Source organism: Panthera uncia, assembly GCF_023721935.1.
Source record: "Panthera uncia isolate 11264 chromosome C1 unlocalized genomic scaffold, Puncia_PCG_1.0 HiC_scaffold_3, whole genome shotgun sequence".
Taxonomy (NCBI): domain Eukaryota; kingdom Metazoa; phylum Chordata; class Mammalia; order Carnivora; family Felidae; genus Panthera; species Panthera uncia.
Window position 1 is genome coordinate 88,304,845 of NW_026057584.1, and position 19,417 is coordinate 88,324,261.

Sequence of the window (19,417 nt, forward strand, 5' to 3'; positions counted from 1 at the left end):
TTGGATTCTGTGTCTTCCTCTCTCTCTGCCCCTCCCCTGCTCATTCTCTGTCTCTCTCTGTCTCTCAAAAAAAAAAAATGTTAAAAAAAAACCCTTAAAAACAAAAAGATACAGAGTTAGTGTCTAAAGATAAATAAAGCCAGACACAAGTTAACGTGGTAAGGGCATGCTTTAATCAGCAATATACTATTGCAAAATGTAAGAAGACCAGTATTAACCAAAGTCTGATTTGTACCGAGGTGACTGACTTACAGAGAATGAGTGGAGTAAGCAGGGGAAATAAAATGAAAAATTACAGAGTTGGTCATTGTAAATTCCATTAGGCCAGCTATGTCTGCTAGCTGACAAATATGAAAGTTAGGATTCTCTTCTCCCTCAGAGACTGATGGTTACATTTCAAAGGCTCTCAGGTTCTTGAGAAAGACACTCTTGGGTTTTAGGAGATACATGTATATTAAAAGAGATAGAGGAAGGATTCATAATTGCAAGCTCTTTTTAGTAAATGCTCTAAGAAAGAGTCGTCAGGGCTTATCAGCAAGTGTTGCCTGGAATATACAGTAAATTCTTTTGGCTTCAACCTTCTCAAGCAGGTACTTTAAGGGGACCTAGGGTCATTCTAGGAATGCTGCCTTGATCTTTTAGAAAAGAGGCTAGTGTTTGTTTAATTCTTTAATGTGACAGGAAGTAAATGAAATAATTTGTGCTGAGAGTCTACATTTTTTTAAGTTTATTTATTGAGAGGGGAGAGGGGCAGAGAGGGGTGGGGCAGAGAATCCTAAGCAGGCTCCACACTGTCATGGAGCCCCACACCAGACTTGTTCCCATGAACCAAGAGCTGAAACCAAGAGTCAGATGCTTAACCGATTAAGCCACCAGAAGCCCCAAGTCTCTATAGTTTTTAAAGGTCAAAGTTGAGGCTTAGTCCGGAAAGGAGCTCAGAAGAGCCTGGCTAAGAGAGAACCTTTGTTAGGGGTCACAGGATAGTGCTTATAGTTAGAGTCATGAGCCAGTTTATATTCACTAAGAGCCTTGGGGATACTCATAATGGGAAATAGGAAGAGAGAGTAGTAAGAGATATATATATAGAGACAGACAAGAATGTATATAATCATGAAAGTAAAGCTAGGAGAGACTTATGGGAAGAAATAAAAAAAAGAATGAGACACTCTGAAGGGTGACATATAAATCACCAAGACATCACTGAAATGTTCCAGGAAGAACAAAAGGCCAAGCTAAAGTTGTGTTAGATAAATTTGGTCCATGATTCTTTCTCTTCCTCCGATAATCTTCCATTTTCTGAAGTGAAGTACAAGAAGTAACTTGAGGAATGATCCAGCTTTAGAAGATTAGAAAGAGAGGTATAAAAAAACATACAACTTGAGGCTGGTAATAAAGACATCATTAAAATGGTGGATTATGTTGTTCATTTTTAGTGGGCCACCTATCATAGGTGAGTACAGTAATTAATTGTATGATGAAAGACAGATGCCATGCTCTAACTTTGGAGTGTAAACAAATATTAGGTTTGTTATTATAACAAAGTTTAGTTATAATGAGAACTCTGACAAATAAGAAGGAAAAGATGAGACAAGATGACAGCAGAGTTGAAGCCCAGAGATGGGGTTATTGATGTGATTCCTATTGAGTAGGGAAAGTCATGAGAGTTGAGAAATGCTGAGGATTAATAAATAAACTATCTGATAAATTTAGGTCACGGAGGTTTATGAGGATGGATATGAGGAGAGAAAATGGAGACATTTTAAAAGTTTATTCAGAAATGATTGTAGAAATTAATGCTCGTGAAAAATAGAAATGTTTAAAATAAGTTTCATAGACTTATTATGATTTCATTAAAAAGTAGGTGTATGGACTGCCTAAGTAGCTCAGTTGGTTAAGCCCCAACTTCGGCTCAGGTCATGATCTTGTGGTTCATGAGTTAAGCCCCGCGTTGGGCTCTGTGCGGACAGCTTGGAGTCTGGAGCCTGCTTTGGATTCTGTGCCTCCAGGCCTCTCTGCCCCTCCCCCGCTTGCTCTCTATCTCTGTCTCTCTCTGTGTCTCTCTCTCTCAAAAATGAATAAACATTAAAAGAAATTTTGAAAAAGTAGGTGTAAATTTGAAGATATTTTAATTAAAATGCCTATGACTTAAATGTGATGATGTAAACTTGTTCAGAAAATTACATGATCACATGTACCTCCTTGAATTTTTTGTATTTCTTAAAACCGGTACTATGTAATTTGGCATTTAATTAATAGCATGTTAGTGGGGAAAAAAAAGGTTTTTCTTCTAGTAGATTCTAGGGTCCTCCTTTTTGTATGTTTTCCTCTTTATAGTGCTAGGGATATAGTAAATATAATTCTCTTTGCTTATAATTGAGATATTTGCAGGAAATTTAACACTGTTTTTATTTTTTTTAAACATTTGTTAAGTGTGTTTACATTTATACACTTTCAGTCCATTTAAGCATGTTTTTTTTTTTTAATTTTTTAATGTTTATTTTTTAGAGAGAGAGAGAGAATGTGCAGGGGAGGGGCAGAGAGAGAGGGAGACACAGAATCCAAAACAGGCTCCAGGCTCCAAGCTTTCAGCACAGAGCCCAACAGGGGACTCGAACCCACGAGCTGTGAGATCATGACCTGAGCTGGAGTGGGACACTTAACCAACTGAACCACCCAAGCACCTCTCCATTTAAACATGTTTAAAGTCAATTCTATTTATTTAAACCACATTTCATTGGGGGATATCTACTAAGGTGAGCCTTTATATTTCAGAATGATATTTTTAGTTGGTAGGCTAACTGGCTTTTTTTTTTTTTTTGCATTATGGTATTTTGATATTGTGTACATACAATATATAGTATTTTTATATAATTACCGTGTTATTTGTATGTAACACAATTCTGAATATATCATACAGTTTTTAAAAGATTAGAGAACAATATCCCTTTATTTTAATATAATTCTTAATATCTTTTCCTACTGAGTTCAATGCAAAACACTATTATTTCCTAGAGATCAAATATTTCTATCCATCTCTTAAGTTCCTTTCTATTTCCAGTACTAATTTCCATCCTTTTTCTTTGCAAAATTTGGCCATAGAGAATGTAGCCTTTTTTCCATGATCCCCATCATCTGGAATAAACTTTCTCTATTTTCTGCTTCATAACTGCCTATCTTAAAAAAAATCACTTCTATTCAGTCTTTACTTCCTTTCCTATGTCTCTCTATCCTCATTTCTTTCTGTAGAAAAATTTAATATTTTCTAATTGTTTAATTCTCCAGTAGTCCCACCTCTTTCCACCTAAAAAATCATCAAATATTTACATTATCAGCCTACAAGTAATACTAAGAATCAAACATACAGTAAGTGGTTCAGATGGTTGAACTTATTCCAAGAAATGATGAATAAATAATCTGAAGATAAGTTCTTATAATAAAGAAAAAATTATGTTGACATATATAGATTATGTCGTCTTAGAGTTCAGAAACCCACTCCTAAAATAAGTGTTATTTCTACTATTCTACTTGTTGGAAAATGGTGACGATAATTTATCCAATGAAGCATCATCATTGCTAAGCATAATTGGCTGTAGCCTTGTATAAAACAATGTGATAATAATAATAATAATGCTGACTTACATTAAGCCCTTTGTATAAGGCACTATTTTTAAAACCTTATGTATGTTAACTCATATAATCATCCCCAAAGCCTTGTGAATTTATTATTATTTATTATTATTATTATTTATGTATTATGTATTATTTATTATTATTCTCACATTACAAACAAGGAAATGAAAATACAGAAAAGTTCAATGAATTGCCCATGGTCATCTAGCTGGTAAGTGATAGTGCAGGAATTCAAAGCCATTATTCAAATCCAGAGTTTTTGCTCTTACTTATTATTATACGTTTCTCCAATATTCTAGGTCTCGAGCATATAAGAATTAAAACATTAATATGCAGATCCTGCCTTCAGTGGATTAATGTAATAGAAATTCATATTGATTAACTACACAAATAATTTCAATTAATTTTTCTGTGCCTGGAACTTTGTTCAGTTGTTGGGGGATACATCTGAGAATAAGCCCATCATGATCCCTGCTTATTCTCATGTCCTGACAGAGAAAAAGACCACAAATACCAAGGGGCCAAGAAAGAGAATATATAAGCACATAGATGGTATTTACTTCTATGAGAATAGATCAAATAAGATAGGAGAGAGTACAAAAGGAAGACTTTAAATAAAACCTTAGGTAATACCTATATTTAGCAAAGGATCCTGGGAAGGAGATACCAGTGAGACACAGAAGACAGTTATAATGAAAAGAGCATGGCAAACAAACAAACAAAAAAAACAACAACTCCTAAAAGGGTTTCAAGAGGAAGGCAGTCAACTGCTAAGTAACTAAGTTAAAAAAAAAAATGTGCATTGGATTTAGTGATAGAGAAATTGCTGGTTATCTGAAAAAGAGTAGTTTCAGTGTAGTTGTAAAAGAAGTCAGATGATCCAGTAAAATGGGAGGCCTTTATGTTGTCAGAAGGAGCAGAGAAAACAAAAAGACCAGTACCCTTGATAAAGAGCACAAGTAGTGCACTTCCCTGTTACAGGAAGACATTCATTTGTCTTAAGGGAAGGGGGCAAGATGCAATGCAAATGGATCTATAGATCTGGTGACAAGCTAAGAGGTATGTTTCTGATGAATTTAATATCAGTGCAAAGTGCTTTGGAAATCTTGTACCTAATTTAATTGATTCCACAATTTTTTTTTCTGTCTAATTTTGTGTTTTGTCAAAGGTTAATAGTATCTATTTAAAATATTAACAGTGAAATGGGACAACTGAGTGTCTTAGTTGATTAAGCATCTGACTCTTGATTTCAGCTCAGGTCATGATGTTGTGGCTTGTGAGTTTGAGCCCGGCACTGGGTTCTGTGTTGACAGAGTGGAGCCTACTTGGGATTCTCTCTCTTCCTCTCTCTCTTCCCCTCCCCCACATGCACACTCTGTCTCAAAATAAATAAATAAACTTTAAAAAAATATTAACAATGGTACTCCCCATAAGTTAAAAAATTATGAAATAGAAAGATTACTATGACATTGATTCCTTAAATTTATCCACTTGATAATGTAAATGAATTTATACTCTTAAATTGCTAATGTCATTATATCTACAATTATAATACTTAAACATTTGTATTCTTTCTATTTTTGAAAGATTGGTTTCTTAATTTGTTAATCCCATAGCTTTTCCTTGGATTCCTGATAACAAAAGCTTAAAATCTGAAGGCAAATTAGTATTCAGATTCATATTATTCTATGAAGCATTTGACCAGCTACTTACCATTGAAAAGATAGCCCCTCAAAAAAGGCATGTTGCTATATTTCTTTGCTTAGTTCTGTGCTCCTATAAATGACTATTTTATCTTTGCTGAAGGGGAAAAACTATTATATATTAAAAGCTTTTAAAAGGAAAAGGGACTTGGAATCTAAAAATCAAGATAAATTACTATTCTTGATTTTCTAAATCCATTAAAACATCTAGTTTATTACTTAAACATATTTGTACTAAGTGTTACAGTGATTCAGAAAACAGTTATTCAATTTCAATTATTTTTAGATAGCTTAAAAACAGTGGATTGAGTTATTTACATATGATATGTAAAGAAACAAATTTGGCATCAGAAAATGGAAGGTTAGCTTGTACTGAGTCTCATATGTTTAAGCTCAATTATTGGACACAATAGCTTTAAAAATTCAAGGACTAGCAGAGCAGCAAAAGGATGCCTGGGATAACATTTCCTCCACTCCTCTCGACTCCACAGAAATCCATCAATAAGATGGAATGAAAAAGACAAAACCAATAATTTTGCTGTGATCAGAATGGCATGGAAGGGATGACATTGATTCAAGTCAGAGTGAAATCAAGATCTGAAATTACAAACTATGGGGTTATTAAAAAACAAACAGACAAAAATAGGCTGAAGGCATAATCAGGCAGGAGATAATGGTTGTAGAACATAGGAGAATACTGAAGGAGTAAGTGAGAGACTGAATCAGAAGCAAAGTGATGTAGAAAAAGAATGTCAATCAGTAATGTTAGATCAGATAGCTGAAGAAGGAAAGACAAAGATAAAAGAAGAAAAAAATAAGAAGAAGAAGAGGAAGAGAAAGAGGAGGAGGAAGTGGAGGAAAAGAAAGAGGAGAAAGAAGAGGAGAGGGAAGGAGGATGGAGAAGGATAAAGAGAAGAAATACATACAGTAATGGCTGAATAAAATGTTATGCTTCCGGTGTAGAAGTCAACATTATAACTGCTCTTGACTGAATTCAATTTAGAAGGCTCGAAGATTATCAGAAGTACATGTATGTGTTCTGTCCAGATGATTGTATTTATCACATATTATTTAACTAAATGTGTACAGTTGACAAAGGTACAGCAAATACTTTTTCTTGAAAGTATTAATCACCAAAGAATAGCTCCTAAGCTGGACCTAATGTTACATGTTACATTTCTGTTAAGGACCCATGTATACTTGTACTATTTCTAGATACCCAAAGCCTTCACCTCTTTTTTTTATTTTTTTTAGTGTTTATTTATTTATTTTGTGAGAAAGGGGGAGAAAGAAATGTGGGGGAGGAGCAGAGAGAGAGGGAGAGAGAGAGACTCCCAAGCATGTTCAGCACTGTCACACTGTCAGCACAGAGGCTGTGTGGGTTCGAACCTAGGAACCCTGAGATCATGACCTAAGGCAAAATCAAGAGTCAGATACTCAACCAACTGAGCCACCCACGAGCCTCCAAATTCCTTATTTCTATGCCTTTCTCAAGACTCTGTTTTTGAAGTTGTTTCTCATCTTTTCTTCTGCATAAAAAAATGCCCACATTTTATGGCCCATTAAAAATAATAGGATATAATAAAGTACATATCATAGCATATCATTCATAAATTAGTACGTTATTCTCTGAGGAGTATTATTTGCCAAAAGTACATAAGCAGTGAACAGGTGTAGATGGCCTTACATCAAGGGAATGCATATCTAATGGTGGATCTTGAGAAATTGGGGCTTAGTTTGGATAAGGCCTTTCCTTTTTTATATGATATTGAGAAATTATTGTCTGTTCATAAATGAATTGCTGTTGAGATCATTTTGTATTGTATGAAATAATTGAGGGATATGTTGGATCTTATCCAGACACCTGGAAATGGGCAGACATGTTTCTCAAGAATGTTTCCTTAGTGACTTTGGCCTGAGGATTTACTTCGTTCTCCCAAAGTAAGAGAGTATGGGTTCCAAGTGACTTTCTTGTTATATTTCTCAAAGAAAGGCTGTCCATAGGTCTCCCAGCCTTTCCCTGGAGGGTGAAGTATGATATACCTGAGTGTTTACAAACCTTGAAGTTTATGTTTTTCCTGGAAGCTCTAGGCATTCTAATGTTAGTTTAATCTTACTTGAGTCAGTGCTTGTCTCCAGTTACTCCTGAAGGCATGACGATAATTAACCATATGCTCATAGTTTTCAGGCTTCCATCTCTTTGCTTCCATTAGTGGTGAAATAAGATGAAGGCATTTACTGAGACAGGTCTGATTTTATAAAATTTTCAGTTGAGTCTTAAGTTTAGGAGGAAATTAGGATCTTTAAACCTGAAAACACATGCACACACCCACACAATGAGTAAGATTAAGGAAAAAAAAATACACTGTCACCTACAAGCTTCAAGCTGTTTCAATCTGCTTCAATACTCCCTTAAGGCAAATTGTTCCTTTTTTCTGGCAAACCCAAGTAAATAGTCCTGTTTTGTTATACAATGTAAAGCAAATACTGTTTTCTAACTTGAAATATTTTTGGCACTCTGGTTCCAGGGAATTAAAACCACTTTGGGGATAATAGTAAGCACGTGTCTTTGTTAAAGATACATTGCAGGATAGCAAACAAGTTTGCTTTTGGGAAAAAAAAAAGTGTTTTAGTAAGTAGGATAATGAGGACAAAAGAGTAACAAAAAGCAATTCCCCATTCATACCCTTTGAATGGGTTGTATCTTCTATTAAGAGGGATGAGGGCTTGAGGTTAAATAATCCACATTCTTGAAAGATAAGTTTATTGCAATGCTTTGGGCACAAACAGAGTCAAATTCAGGTGGTCTAGCATGGAGCAATTGTATAGATCTGTCCATTCCCTGGAACTCACATCATTAACGGCTATTTGGATTGGCATCTTCTCTCCATTCTATATCTAGTAGTTATTTTTGTGTTTAATAGACTATTAATTTTGACTTATTTATTTATTGCTTGCCATATTACTGACCTCTTGAGTTTTTGAACAGATTCTTTGTTTTCCAGGTATTTAGTCACAAAAAATATTTTTTCCCAGTGGAATTGTCCCTTGTTTAAATTTGTAGAATGTCTGGGGCGCCTGGGTGGCGCAGTCGGTTAAGCGTCCGACTTCAGCCAGGTCACGATCTCGCAGTCCGTGAGTTCGAGCCCCGCGTCAGGCTCTGGGCTGATGGCTCGGAGCCTGGAGCCTGTTTCCGATTCTGTGTCTCCCTCTCTCTCTGCCCCTCCCCCGTTCATGCTCTGTCTCTCTCTGTCCCAAAAATAAATAAAAAATGTTGAAAAAAAAATTAAAAAAAAAATAACTAAATTTGTAGAATGTCGTATAGATTTAGATTTTTTTTTAACTTTTGAGAGAAAAAGAGAGATCTCGAGCAGGGGAGGGTTAGAGAGAGAGGGGGAGACCAGAATCCAAAACAGTCTCCAGCCTCTGAGTTGTCAGAACAGCCTGACGCAGGGCTCGAACCCAGGAACTGTGAGATCATGACCTGAGCTTAAGTTGGACACTTAACCGACTGAGCCACCCAGGCACACTTTTTTTTTCTTTCTTTCTTTTTTCATTTTTAGTTTTCAGTAAATTAAACTAGTAAAAAACTGTTGAGCTTTTTAAAAGTTAAACAATATAAGAACATAAAGATGCATGGCAAAGCATACAGCATGCTGTAGTTTAGGTGTGATCAGGGTTGACGCTCTAAATTATTTGACAGCCTGTAGTGGGCTATCCTAAATTTGAAAGAATATCAGAAAATTCAGATCATACCCTGACCAATACCCTCCATTGGTACATATGAGTCTTGGTATGTGATTTGTTAATGAATGGATTTTATAATCTGAGAAAATAAAAATGAAAGCCTGTGTCAAAAGATATCTTAGATAATCATTTTGTTTTATTTATTAATGTAGAAAAACAGAAATGTCTTCAAGCCAGAAGGTGGTAGTCTAATTTACAGTGAGCAATCTACATTAAAATCTATTACAATCAGTTCCTGACTTGTATAGTTAGAAAAGGGAAAATAACCCACATAGTTAGTCATTTGTAAAAGCATTTTAGTAAGGTAGAGTCAAGAGAAATTAGCAGGTATTTTAATTTCCTACGGTATCCTCACTGGCTAACAATGAAACTATATCCATTTTTGTCCACTGACATTGTATACAATGTCTAACAACCCTGTGGCTAGACTCATAATAGAAATATAAGTATTTATCAAATTAGAACTTAAATTTACCCAATTTATTGATGCCTATTCTCATATTATTTTATGCATTTCCTTCAAGACAGCTCCAGATGCCCTTTGATCACTCATATACCAATTCATCTATTGAAAGTTTCTAAACTATTTTCAGAATTGTGGAACCATCAAAAAAAGTTCATACCAATTAGCAGTTCCTTTTTATTCTCCCTAACCCCAGACAACCATTCTCTCCCTTTATGCTCCCTAAACACAGACAACCTCTAATCTACTTTATGTCTTTAAAATTTTCACACAAAGGAAATTATAGAATAAGTGGTCTAATGTGACTTTCTTCTTTGACTTATTATACTATTTTCATGGTTCATCCATGTTTTAGCTTACTTTAGTACTTCATTTTTTATTATTGCTGAAAAATATTCCATTGTATAGATGTACCACAATTTACTTAATCTCTTCATCAGTTGATTGACATTTGGGCTATTTCTGGTTTTGGATATTACGAATAAAACTGCAATGAACATTTATCTGTGTACATGTGGATGTACATTTTATTTTCCTTTGGGCATGAACCTACCAGTGAACTTGTTTTGTCAAATGGTAATTATATATTTAACATTTTGAAAAACTGCCAGACTGTTTTCCAAAGCAGCTGCACAATTTTACATCCCCACTAGCAGTGCATGAGGGCTCCAGTTTCTCTACTTTTGCTAAAACTTATTATCTTTTTAAATTACAGTCATCATAATGGATGTGAAGTATGATTTTGATTTCATTTCCCTGATGGCTGCTAATATTGAACATGTTTTATGTTTTATCAGCCATCTGTATACCTTTATTAGTACCTGGGTTGAAAATTGAGACTGATTCTCTGTCTTTAGATCCTGCAGACAAAATTAGGATGCTTTATACTACTGATATAAGTACAAACAGCAACCTTTCTGATACTTAATGGCTTTAGTAAATAAGCCAGTAAGTAAGAGAATAGTACGCTTTCAACAGGAGAGGCCATTATGATGCTTTGCAGTTGTAGCATATCCTTAAGATAAATATTATTTTCTGTTAATTTGGCTACATAATTTAATTTTGTTCCAGATGAATGACAATATTTTGTTCATGTAGCTCCCTCCCAAAAACATCCTTCATTGCCTTTCCCATTTTGTAAGCTCTTATCCCAAACATTGAAAAGATAAGACAGAGTTGTCCCTTCTTTAGTGGTGAGGAGATGAAGGTATGTTCTCCATGAAGTCCTCTGGGTAGCTGTCAGAGTAGCTGTGAGTGTTACTGTGCCAGGCTAGTAGGATCAATTTCCTTGCCCATTTCTGGGGAAATTAGAATCCAGGAAATTAACTATAGCCATGGTTCTGAGTTATTTTGCCTGCCTTGTATCTTGAATGAACTGAACTTCTCTCCTTACTTCTACAAAAATGTATAAGGACCTCATTCATGCCTAACCAAACTTAATTCCCAGCTCAAAGGACGATGGGAGGGAAGAGAAACTCTTTCACTTTTTTTTTTTTTTAAGTGCACGGGAATGGTAGTATTTTTACTTGGTTACGCCTCACACTTTCAGTATAATTATTTTGCTGAGGAAAGAGTATGGAACTGCAAAAAATAGCACTGTTATAGTTACTCTTTTTTTTTAATTATGCCTATTCTACATCCTTGAGTTCTAAAGGATGTTTAACTTTGTTTAATATTTTAGAATAGAATAGGCATTTTACTTTAATTTTCAAACTACATATTATCTGCCAAGACCAATAACTCAAAGTTCTTATTCTACCTGTTCAACTGATTCAGGAACCTTAGTGTTCAAATTCACACACAGACATACACACACACACAGACAAACACACACAACCCCACATTGTGTGAAAGCATCATAAAAATGACATGAATGCCTTGTTATCTCAATGGAATATTTTTCATGAATTTTAATTTTATGTATGTCTTTATCTGACTATTAGTTCATGACAAGTACAATTTTTATAGAGTTAGATACCGTTTTGAGAAAAAATACATTCTGAAATACTTTAAAATGTAGCAGCAGATTATGATTAAGGGTACTGACAGGTTGTCATCTATTACAAAAATAAGATGAAAGAGATTGTACCTTGACAATATGGTGTATTATGTACTCCAGTAAACCTGGAACTATGTCAGCAATGGAAAAGAAGCATCCGCTTCATCTCAGTGGTGATACCAGGCTTTTTTTTTTTTTTTTTTGATATAGCAGGGAAAAAGTGGCCGTGAAGATTTGTCAAAGGCAGTAGACAAAGGACAATACAGAATGAGGGTAGATGAATGGTTCTGATTTGCATGGACTTTTTTAGAGTTATGCTCTTTCTCACTCTGTGAATGGTGCAGGAGCGAAATTCTGCTCACACTACTAGTAGAGTTAGCTTCATTTCTGACATGATTTGAAAGTGTAAAAAATACAAAAACAGGGCACCTGGGTGGCTCAGTCAGTTGACCATCCAACTCTTAGGCTTGAGTCATGATCTCACGATTCATGATTTCGAGCCCACATTGGACTCTATGCTGATGGTGCAGGCCTGCTTGGGATTCTCTCTCTCTCTCCCCACTCTCTCTGTCCCTACCTCTCTTGGATGCTCTCACTGTCTCTCAAAATAAATAAATAAAACTTAAAAAAAATGAAAAAAATACAGTGGAGTGGATGATTTTTTAATTAATAACTGAAACACCTTTGACCATTACCAACCTCCCACATACTCACCTCAAGTAGAAACACCATATGATTTCTATAAAGATTTTATTGTGATTATGTATAAGAATTTTTCTCCATCATCTCTGGCCTAGGTGTCCATACAGATCACCCACATCCATCTCTTATAAATTGTTCTATTGAATGTATGAGAGGAGGCCACTCATAGTAAATGACTGGTTATACAATTCACCTGGAATCAGACCAGTTGAAACTAATGAGTTGATTGTTTGGATCCAGCTTTGTGTGGATTGAGAATAGGTGATAGGGGCTGTGGACTCATCTCTAAATGGTATTGTGAAAGAATACAGGCTTTTGAGAGTAGATGAAACCGTGTAAAACATCTTTAACTCCATCAGTCCTGTGACCATAGGTTTTAGTTTCCTTCTTAGGACAAGACGAAGAATAAAACAAACTTCACAGAGTAACTTTACAGATAAAGTGATGTATGCAAAACAGCACAATTCCTAGCAGAAAGGCAATGCCCAGTAAATGGTAGCTGTAGTATTATTGTTGGTGGATTTTTTCTCTCTTGTGTGCAAGAAAAACATTGAATAACAAAACTTAATCACCTTAAAGAAATCTAGTTCAAAAGACTTTAATATGGTTTTGCACTCCTAATAAGTCCTATTAACCATCCAACTACACATCTTAAACCTGTAAAAAACCCTTTTTTATCTACCTATTTTTAGAAGTGAATCATTCCTTTCTGAGATTCTTTGAGAGAAAAACAGAAGAAAAGCTCTGCCTGTTATAATTTTAATTTCTTAGCATGACTGCCAAAGCTATATATATTCTTCCTGAAATTAAGCAAGCTAAGAATAATAACTGAGGAAAACAGACAACATGAAGGGAAAACTGTAATAATTTGGTTATACTAAAAAAGGTACTCAAAGCACCTCTGAAAAATAAAACAGCTATCTTGTGTTATCCTAGTAATTTGGAACACAGTTTTAAGAAATAATTACTCTTGTTTTTCACATTGTCACTTTTATGTACTGAAATCTACATACTACCATTTATCTTTTCTGACAACATTTAAAGCACACCTTAGCTGGTAATTTATTTCATTTTCTTTTGTTTTTATATCACATGAGTTGAATTGAGTCTAAGAACTTACTACATTAACTTCCTAAAAAAGTCTCTACCATTTGATAGTTGGAAGCATGATGTTGGGCTTGTCTTTTTGATATTGTTGTAGTTTTTTATATGTTTACTTTTACTTTATGTCTTCAGATATAGTTTTAAGATAAAATTCATTATGGTTGTGCCTTGCAGGTATCTCTAACACGATTTTCAAAAGCATGTCTAAATTGTTGCACACTGTATACGTATTGAAAGTTATGAAAAAAAGAGACACCGTTTTCTTAAATAAAAATCAATTGCTTAATTGAATTTTTTAAGGGAGAGGGGTAAAAACATTCGGTCTTTAATGACATGATTTTACAAAAACTGCTCTTGTGAGAAATATACCACTTCATAGCTCAGTTTTCTGTGTGTAGTCAGCTATCATTCGTAGGCATCAAAATTATTCTATTTTTATTCTGGAAAGTGTGTGAAGAAATTATTGCTGAAATTGCATATAGATATACAAATATAGTAAAACCTTGGTTTGCAAGCATAACTTGTTCCAGAAACATGCTTGTAATCCAAAGTACTCACATATCAAAGCGAATTTCACAAACCATTGTCTCCCTTGGGATCACCTGACCTTCAGTGTCAGGTACTACTGGTATTGCAAGGCATCACTTGTTTATCAAGTTCAAATGTGTTAGAAATGTTTGCCTGTTTTGTGGAGCACTAGCAGAACAAGTTACTCACAATGCAAGGTTTTACTGTATATTTTAAATGCCTCTTCTATCCAAAAACCATGTCTTGTAGGTAAAAGCATAAATTTATTCTTTTCTTTCCCCCATCAGATGTAGGTTCTGTCGAAGGACTTGCTTATCACAGAGCCTGGGATACACTGTACTGGACCAGCTCCACTACCTCATCCATCACCAGACACACAGTGGACCAGACTCGGCCAGGAGCATTTGACAGGGAAGCAGTCATTGCCATGTCAGAAGATGACCACCCACATGTGCTAGCCCTGGATGAATGCCAAAAGTAAGAAACAGTGAATTGTTATTTCTTCATTATAAGTCAAAGATCATCGAAGTGATGTTAATTTTTAAAAGAATTAACTTTAAAAACACAGGTTTTCTTTGAAGTGTTCTTTTCCCCACTTCATAAAGCTTTTTTTTTTTTTTTTTTTTTTTTTTTTTTTGTAATATGAGCATCGTAAATGTGAACAATTAGAATCTGGACTTGTGAAGTGCCAGGTATCAACTCAATCAGAATTCGAGCAAAAGCAAATTTAAATGATGAAAGGAAAAATAGAGACAATATTGTGAGGGAAAAGTATATATGAAGAATACATCCATGCATAGCTGATTGAAATGATAAATGTGAAAAAAAATATTCACATGTATTAAAACCTAAAAGGTTTTTGTGTGATTTAATTAAGTAATTTCAATAACTAGGGATCTCTCCAATCGAAATGCAGAGAAAACAAACAACAACAACAAATCTTTGTGTGCAGCTATATTTTCAACAGTAGATACTTGATAACAGACTAAATTGTTCACATGTGTTTGATATTATACTGTGTAGGCATTTATAGTAATACTTATGAAGAATTCATGACAAGAGAAAATGCTCAGGCTATAATATAAAGTGAATAAAAACTAAGCAAATTAGAAGAAATTCATGTTTCAGGGGGATGCCATAAGGTAGCAATTATACAACAAAGAAGAACAAAGCTTGGGTTATGTAGAAAAAAGATACCCATGTATTTCTACTTTCTTACAATGTTAAGAACATTTGTTAACAACTAGAAAGTCCTTTTGTTCTTAAATTAAACAAATAAAGATCAGACTAATTTGGCTGTCACTAAATAGAAACAGAAGAGCTCTTTTTAGATGTGGTAAAAAAATTAAGAATAAATAAAACAATTACTGATAAATACTGACCCTGACCACTTGAAAGAAGTGCATAAACTACTCAGTGTGTGAATCACTAAATCCAGACACTTACAGAGCTAGAAGATGAGATTATACAATTTACTTGAAACTTTCATCTCAGAAATGAAGACTCTGAAGGTTGCAAGTTGATTCCTCACACAGCTCCAGTGACAGTTCAGATGGGTACAGCCCTTCTGGTGCCTGGGCAAAGCTAGCTCTGCTACAGCATTGACCTGTCACTATACAGTTTGGTTTTCAATTGACTGCATGGATCCTGACGGTTCACCAGGAGAATCTCAGCACAATTTTAACTGTTCTACAGCTAATCAAAGGGATTTCTTAGACGATTTTGAAATAAACATAAGAGAGATCACTGATAATATTATAAGTGATCAGTTTCATATAGTATCTATTACATAAGCTAAAATTACACTTTCATCTTGCATATAGTGAACTGTAAATTATAATTAAACACACCAACATGTTTTAATTGTAGAATTACATAGAACTAAAGTTTCAAGTATAAAAATATTTTCTCCTTATGCCTATCAGTGACATTTTCAAATCACTGTAGAAAATGTCAGTTAACAGAAATTTTAAAACAAAATCTTAAATTCTGGGTAAAAAAAAAACTATTTGAGTCCAAAACTTGATTCAGTTCCTACAATCTTAATCACTCAAGCTCTCTGGCCTCTGTTTTATTTTTGAAATAAAAGTTGAATTAAAGAAACACTAATACCTCAGAAATTCTGTAATTCTAAAGCCAATAATTTAAGAAAATACTGCAGGTAAACTGTTTATGTATTTAATACTTTATGCATACATTATAAATGCTTTATTTAAGTAATGTTTTATTTTTATTCTTTTAAAAGTCAGTGTGTGGATAAAACTGCATAATTTAAGAAAGTGGAATGTCATTTGTTTTTTGCAAATTTACTCATTCATATGACAAAAAATTTTGATACTTGCTCACTTAGAACACTTTTATGCTCCACAGGATAGAAGAAAAGGCTATGAAATATTTTAACAAAGAGCATAGTTGACCCAGCTTTTCTTAATTGGTAGGGGTTATACTTCAAATTAGCAAGTAGAAAGATTTTGTTGTGAACTGGAATATTGTTCAGTAGTAAATATTTGCATAATATTCAAAAACCACCTATTGAAAATTTTGTTGGCTGTAATTCTGCATGACGTTTAAATGATTACACATAGGAATAGTATATATGATCTTACTGTAAATATTAAATAGTTTTTCTTTGTCAGTATATATTAAGCATATTTTTTTCAGGTATTTAAAGAGGGCTGCCTGTCAACCTCTCCCTCGTTCTCCTTTCTTCAGTTCTTCCTTTCCCCTTCTTTCCTTCCTTCTTTCCTTTTTTCCTTCCTTCTTTCCTTCCTTCCTTCCTTCCTTCCTTCCTTCCTTCCTTCCTTTGTATCATTCTAAACAGCAATAATCAGTCTTCAAATAAACTCTTAGGGACAGTCTTATAGGTAAAAGAATAGAAAGAAAAACTATTTCAGTAAAAATAGGGATTAGAAACTGGAACTCTATAGACTCTCTACTCTTAACAGTGACTTGTAAAGGCTTCCTCAAAGAATAGATTGACAGACATTGATGTAAATCATTCTGTAAAATCTGTAAGTAATAGATAATATTTTTAGGGAGTTGAGAATAACCTCTGAAATTCCAAAAGCAATACTGTTATTTATAGAAAAATTACATTGACAAAGAGACAAGAGAAAAAAAAAAGAAACTAAAGAAATATAGGAGTTTATTAACTGTATTTCTCTAAAGCATATACAAAGGAGAATGCAAAATTTAAAAGCAAACCAGGAAGGAAAAGAGATATTGATATTTACCAATTAAAGAAAAGAAATATAGTTAGGTTAAGAATGATATCTAAAACAATTTACTCAATCTGCTGAAACATGATATTAATAATTTAGAATACATTTGCAATTCATAGAAAATTTAAGATAACTGTTTTGTGTGTGATTTAAATAAATTCTTACTGTACATCAAACTGACTCAATTTAATTGTTATTTGAGAGAATGTACAAGATAATTATTTCTCAGAAATAGTTTCCAGGTTTTATTAAGAAACTGAGAAAAATATATATGCATATATAAATATATATTTCCACTTTTATTTAGACTTTGTTAAGGGTCATAGAATTGAGACAAATCTCTTTGCTTCTTTTTAAGTAGCTTGACATCACCATGTTCCTAATGTCTCTATTGTTAATGAAAGTTTTAATATATTATCACAATTTTTATTTTAATTAGCTTAATGTTTTGGACCAACTGGAATGAACAGCATCCAAGTATCATGAGATCCACCCTAACAGGAAAAAATGCTCAAGTGGTGGTCAGTACCGACATACTCACTCCAAATGGTCTCACCATTGACCACCGTGCAGAGAAGCTGTATTTCTCAGATGGCAGCCTAGGAAAAATTGAAAGGTGTGAATACGATGGATCCCAGAGATACGTAAGTTAACTGAGAATTTCTTGATTACAGATTTAAGCAATTATACATTTGAAAGAAATATGCTTTTTGCTTGTCTGAAATATGCCTATCAAGGGATTTCAAAATATGGAATTGTTTGAACCAATCCAACTGAATATAAAATGAAAAAGAAGACTGTGGATATAATTTTGAAAAATTTGTTCAAGTGCATTTGCTACCATAGAGACAGTGTAACTCTTACAAACTTTATTCTAAAGAAACAATAACTGAGTTTTTCCTAATTATTAATTGAAATGGAATTGTTAGAGTGATTGCATAAGCTTTATTATTAGTTTTTTTGTTTTGTTTTGTTTTTTAATGTGAAATAAAATTGGTTTGCTGCCCTAGGATAAAAGAACATTGGAAAAGAAGAAAATAATCCTCTTTCTGTGCTTGGGTCCATAAAGCAACCCAAAAAGTTTTGAAGAGAGAAGAATGGGAATCCTTTCATAGTCATGCATGTTCTCTCTTTCCTCTGAGTTCCAAATAATGTTAATGGAACAGTCTTTATGTTGCCCCTGTAGAGCCTTTACAGCAGGTATTTAGGGCCCATAGAATAGTCAGAGTCTAGTGTTCCCCACTTACCCTGGTAGTCTTTGGAAGTAGTCTTTGGAAGTAGTCTTTGGAAACTGGGAATGCTCAGGGCTCAGGAAGTTGAGATCTTGGTGGTAATAGGGCTGGAGAAACCTTTACCTGTTCAGCCCCAGCCTGGTGCATGCCTGAAGGACAAAATAATCCTGAGGCTCTTTACTCCTCCATTGCATTTCCTAAAGGGCCACATAGTAAATATTTTAAGCTTTGTGTGCCATGTTGTCTCTACACAACCAGAATGCCTCAAAGTACTAAAAGCAGATGTAGGGAATATGTAAATGAATGGGTGTGACAGTATTTCAGTAAAACTTGATTTACACAAACAAGCAATTAGCTAGCATGCCATAGTTTGTTAATGCCTAACCTCTATCATTAAGCGTACGGTTTAATTTAATTGAAGGTATACCTATAAAGATATATACATATATGCCTATATATTATATATGTGTATAAATATGCATTATATATTAATATATTATAGATACAGAAAAATTTCCCTGTGCAACTAATTATATATACACATATATGTATATATATTGTTATATGTAGCTATAGATATGTTTATGTCTACGTGTGTGTGAGAGAGAGAGAGGCAGAAACAGAGAGAGATAGAGAGTTTCTTGAATAAAGAAGAAATATATTGATTTACATTCTAGTACAGGTACCTCATCTAATTGTGGAGTGAGTACTTTGCGTAGTACTGATGTAGGACAGTTGAGTGCTTAAGGAACGTGAGAATAATGAGCTAAGACCTGATGAGTTCAATTTGTGTAAAGGCAATAGCTGTAATCAAATTCTTGATCTATCTTTTCCCATTAAAATCCATGTGGGATAATATCCAAAATAAGAGAAACTCACACAACTCAATAGCAAAAATACAAACAATCTGATTAAGAAAAATGGGCAGAAGAATGGAATAAACATTTTTCCCAAAAAGATATACTGATGGTCAACAAACATATGAAAAGATGCTCAACATTATTAATCATCAGGAAAATGCAAATCAAAACCACAATGAGATATTACCTCTTACCTGTGAGAATGGCTCGTGACAAAAGGACAAAAAA

At 34.0% G+C, this 19,417-nt stretch overlaps 1 protein-coding gene across 1 annotated transcript in view; it reads left to right on the forward strand.

Moving 5' to 3' along the window:
• Window positions 1–19,417, forward strand: part of LRP1B (LDL receptor related protein 1B) — a 1,876,868-nt gene that overhangs the window by 1,511,762 nt on the left and 345,689 nt on the right. The window contains exons 42-43 of the mRNA XM_049615676.1: window positions 14,164–14,353; window positions 17,537–17,741. Of these exons, the coding sequence (XP_049471633.1) occupies window positions 14,164–14,353; window positions 17,537–17,741 (395 nt within the window). The remainder of the gene's footprint in view (window positions 1–14,163; window positions 14,354–17,536; window positions 17,742–19,417) is intronic.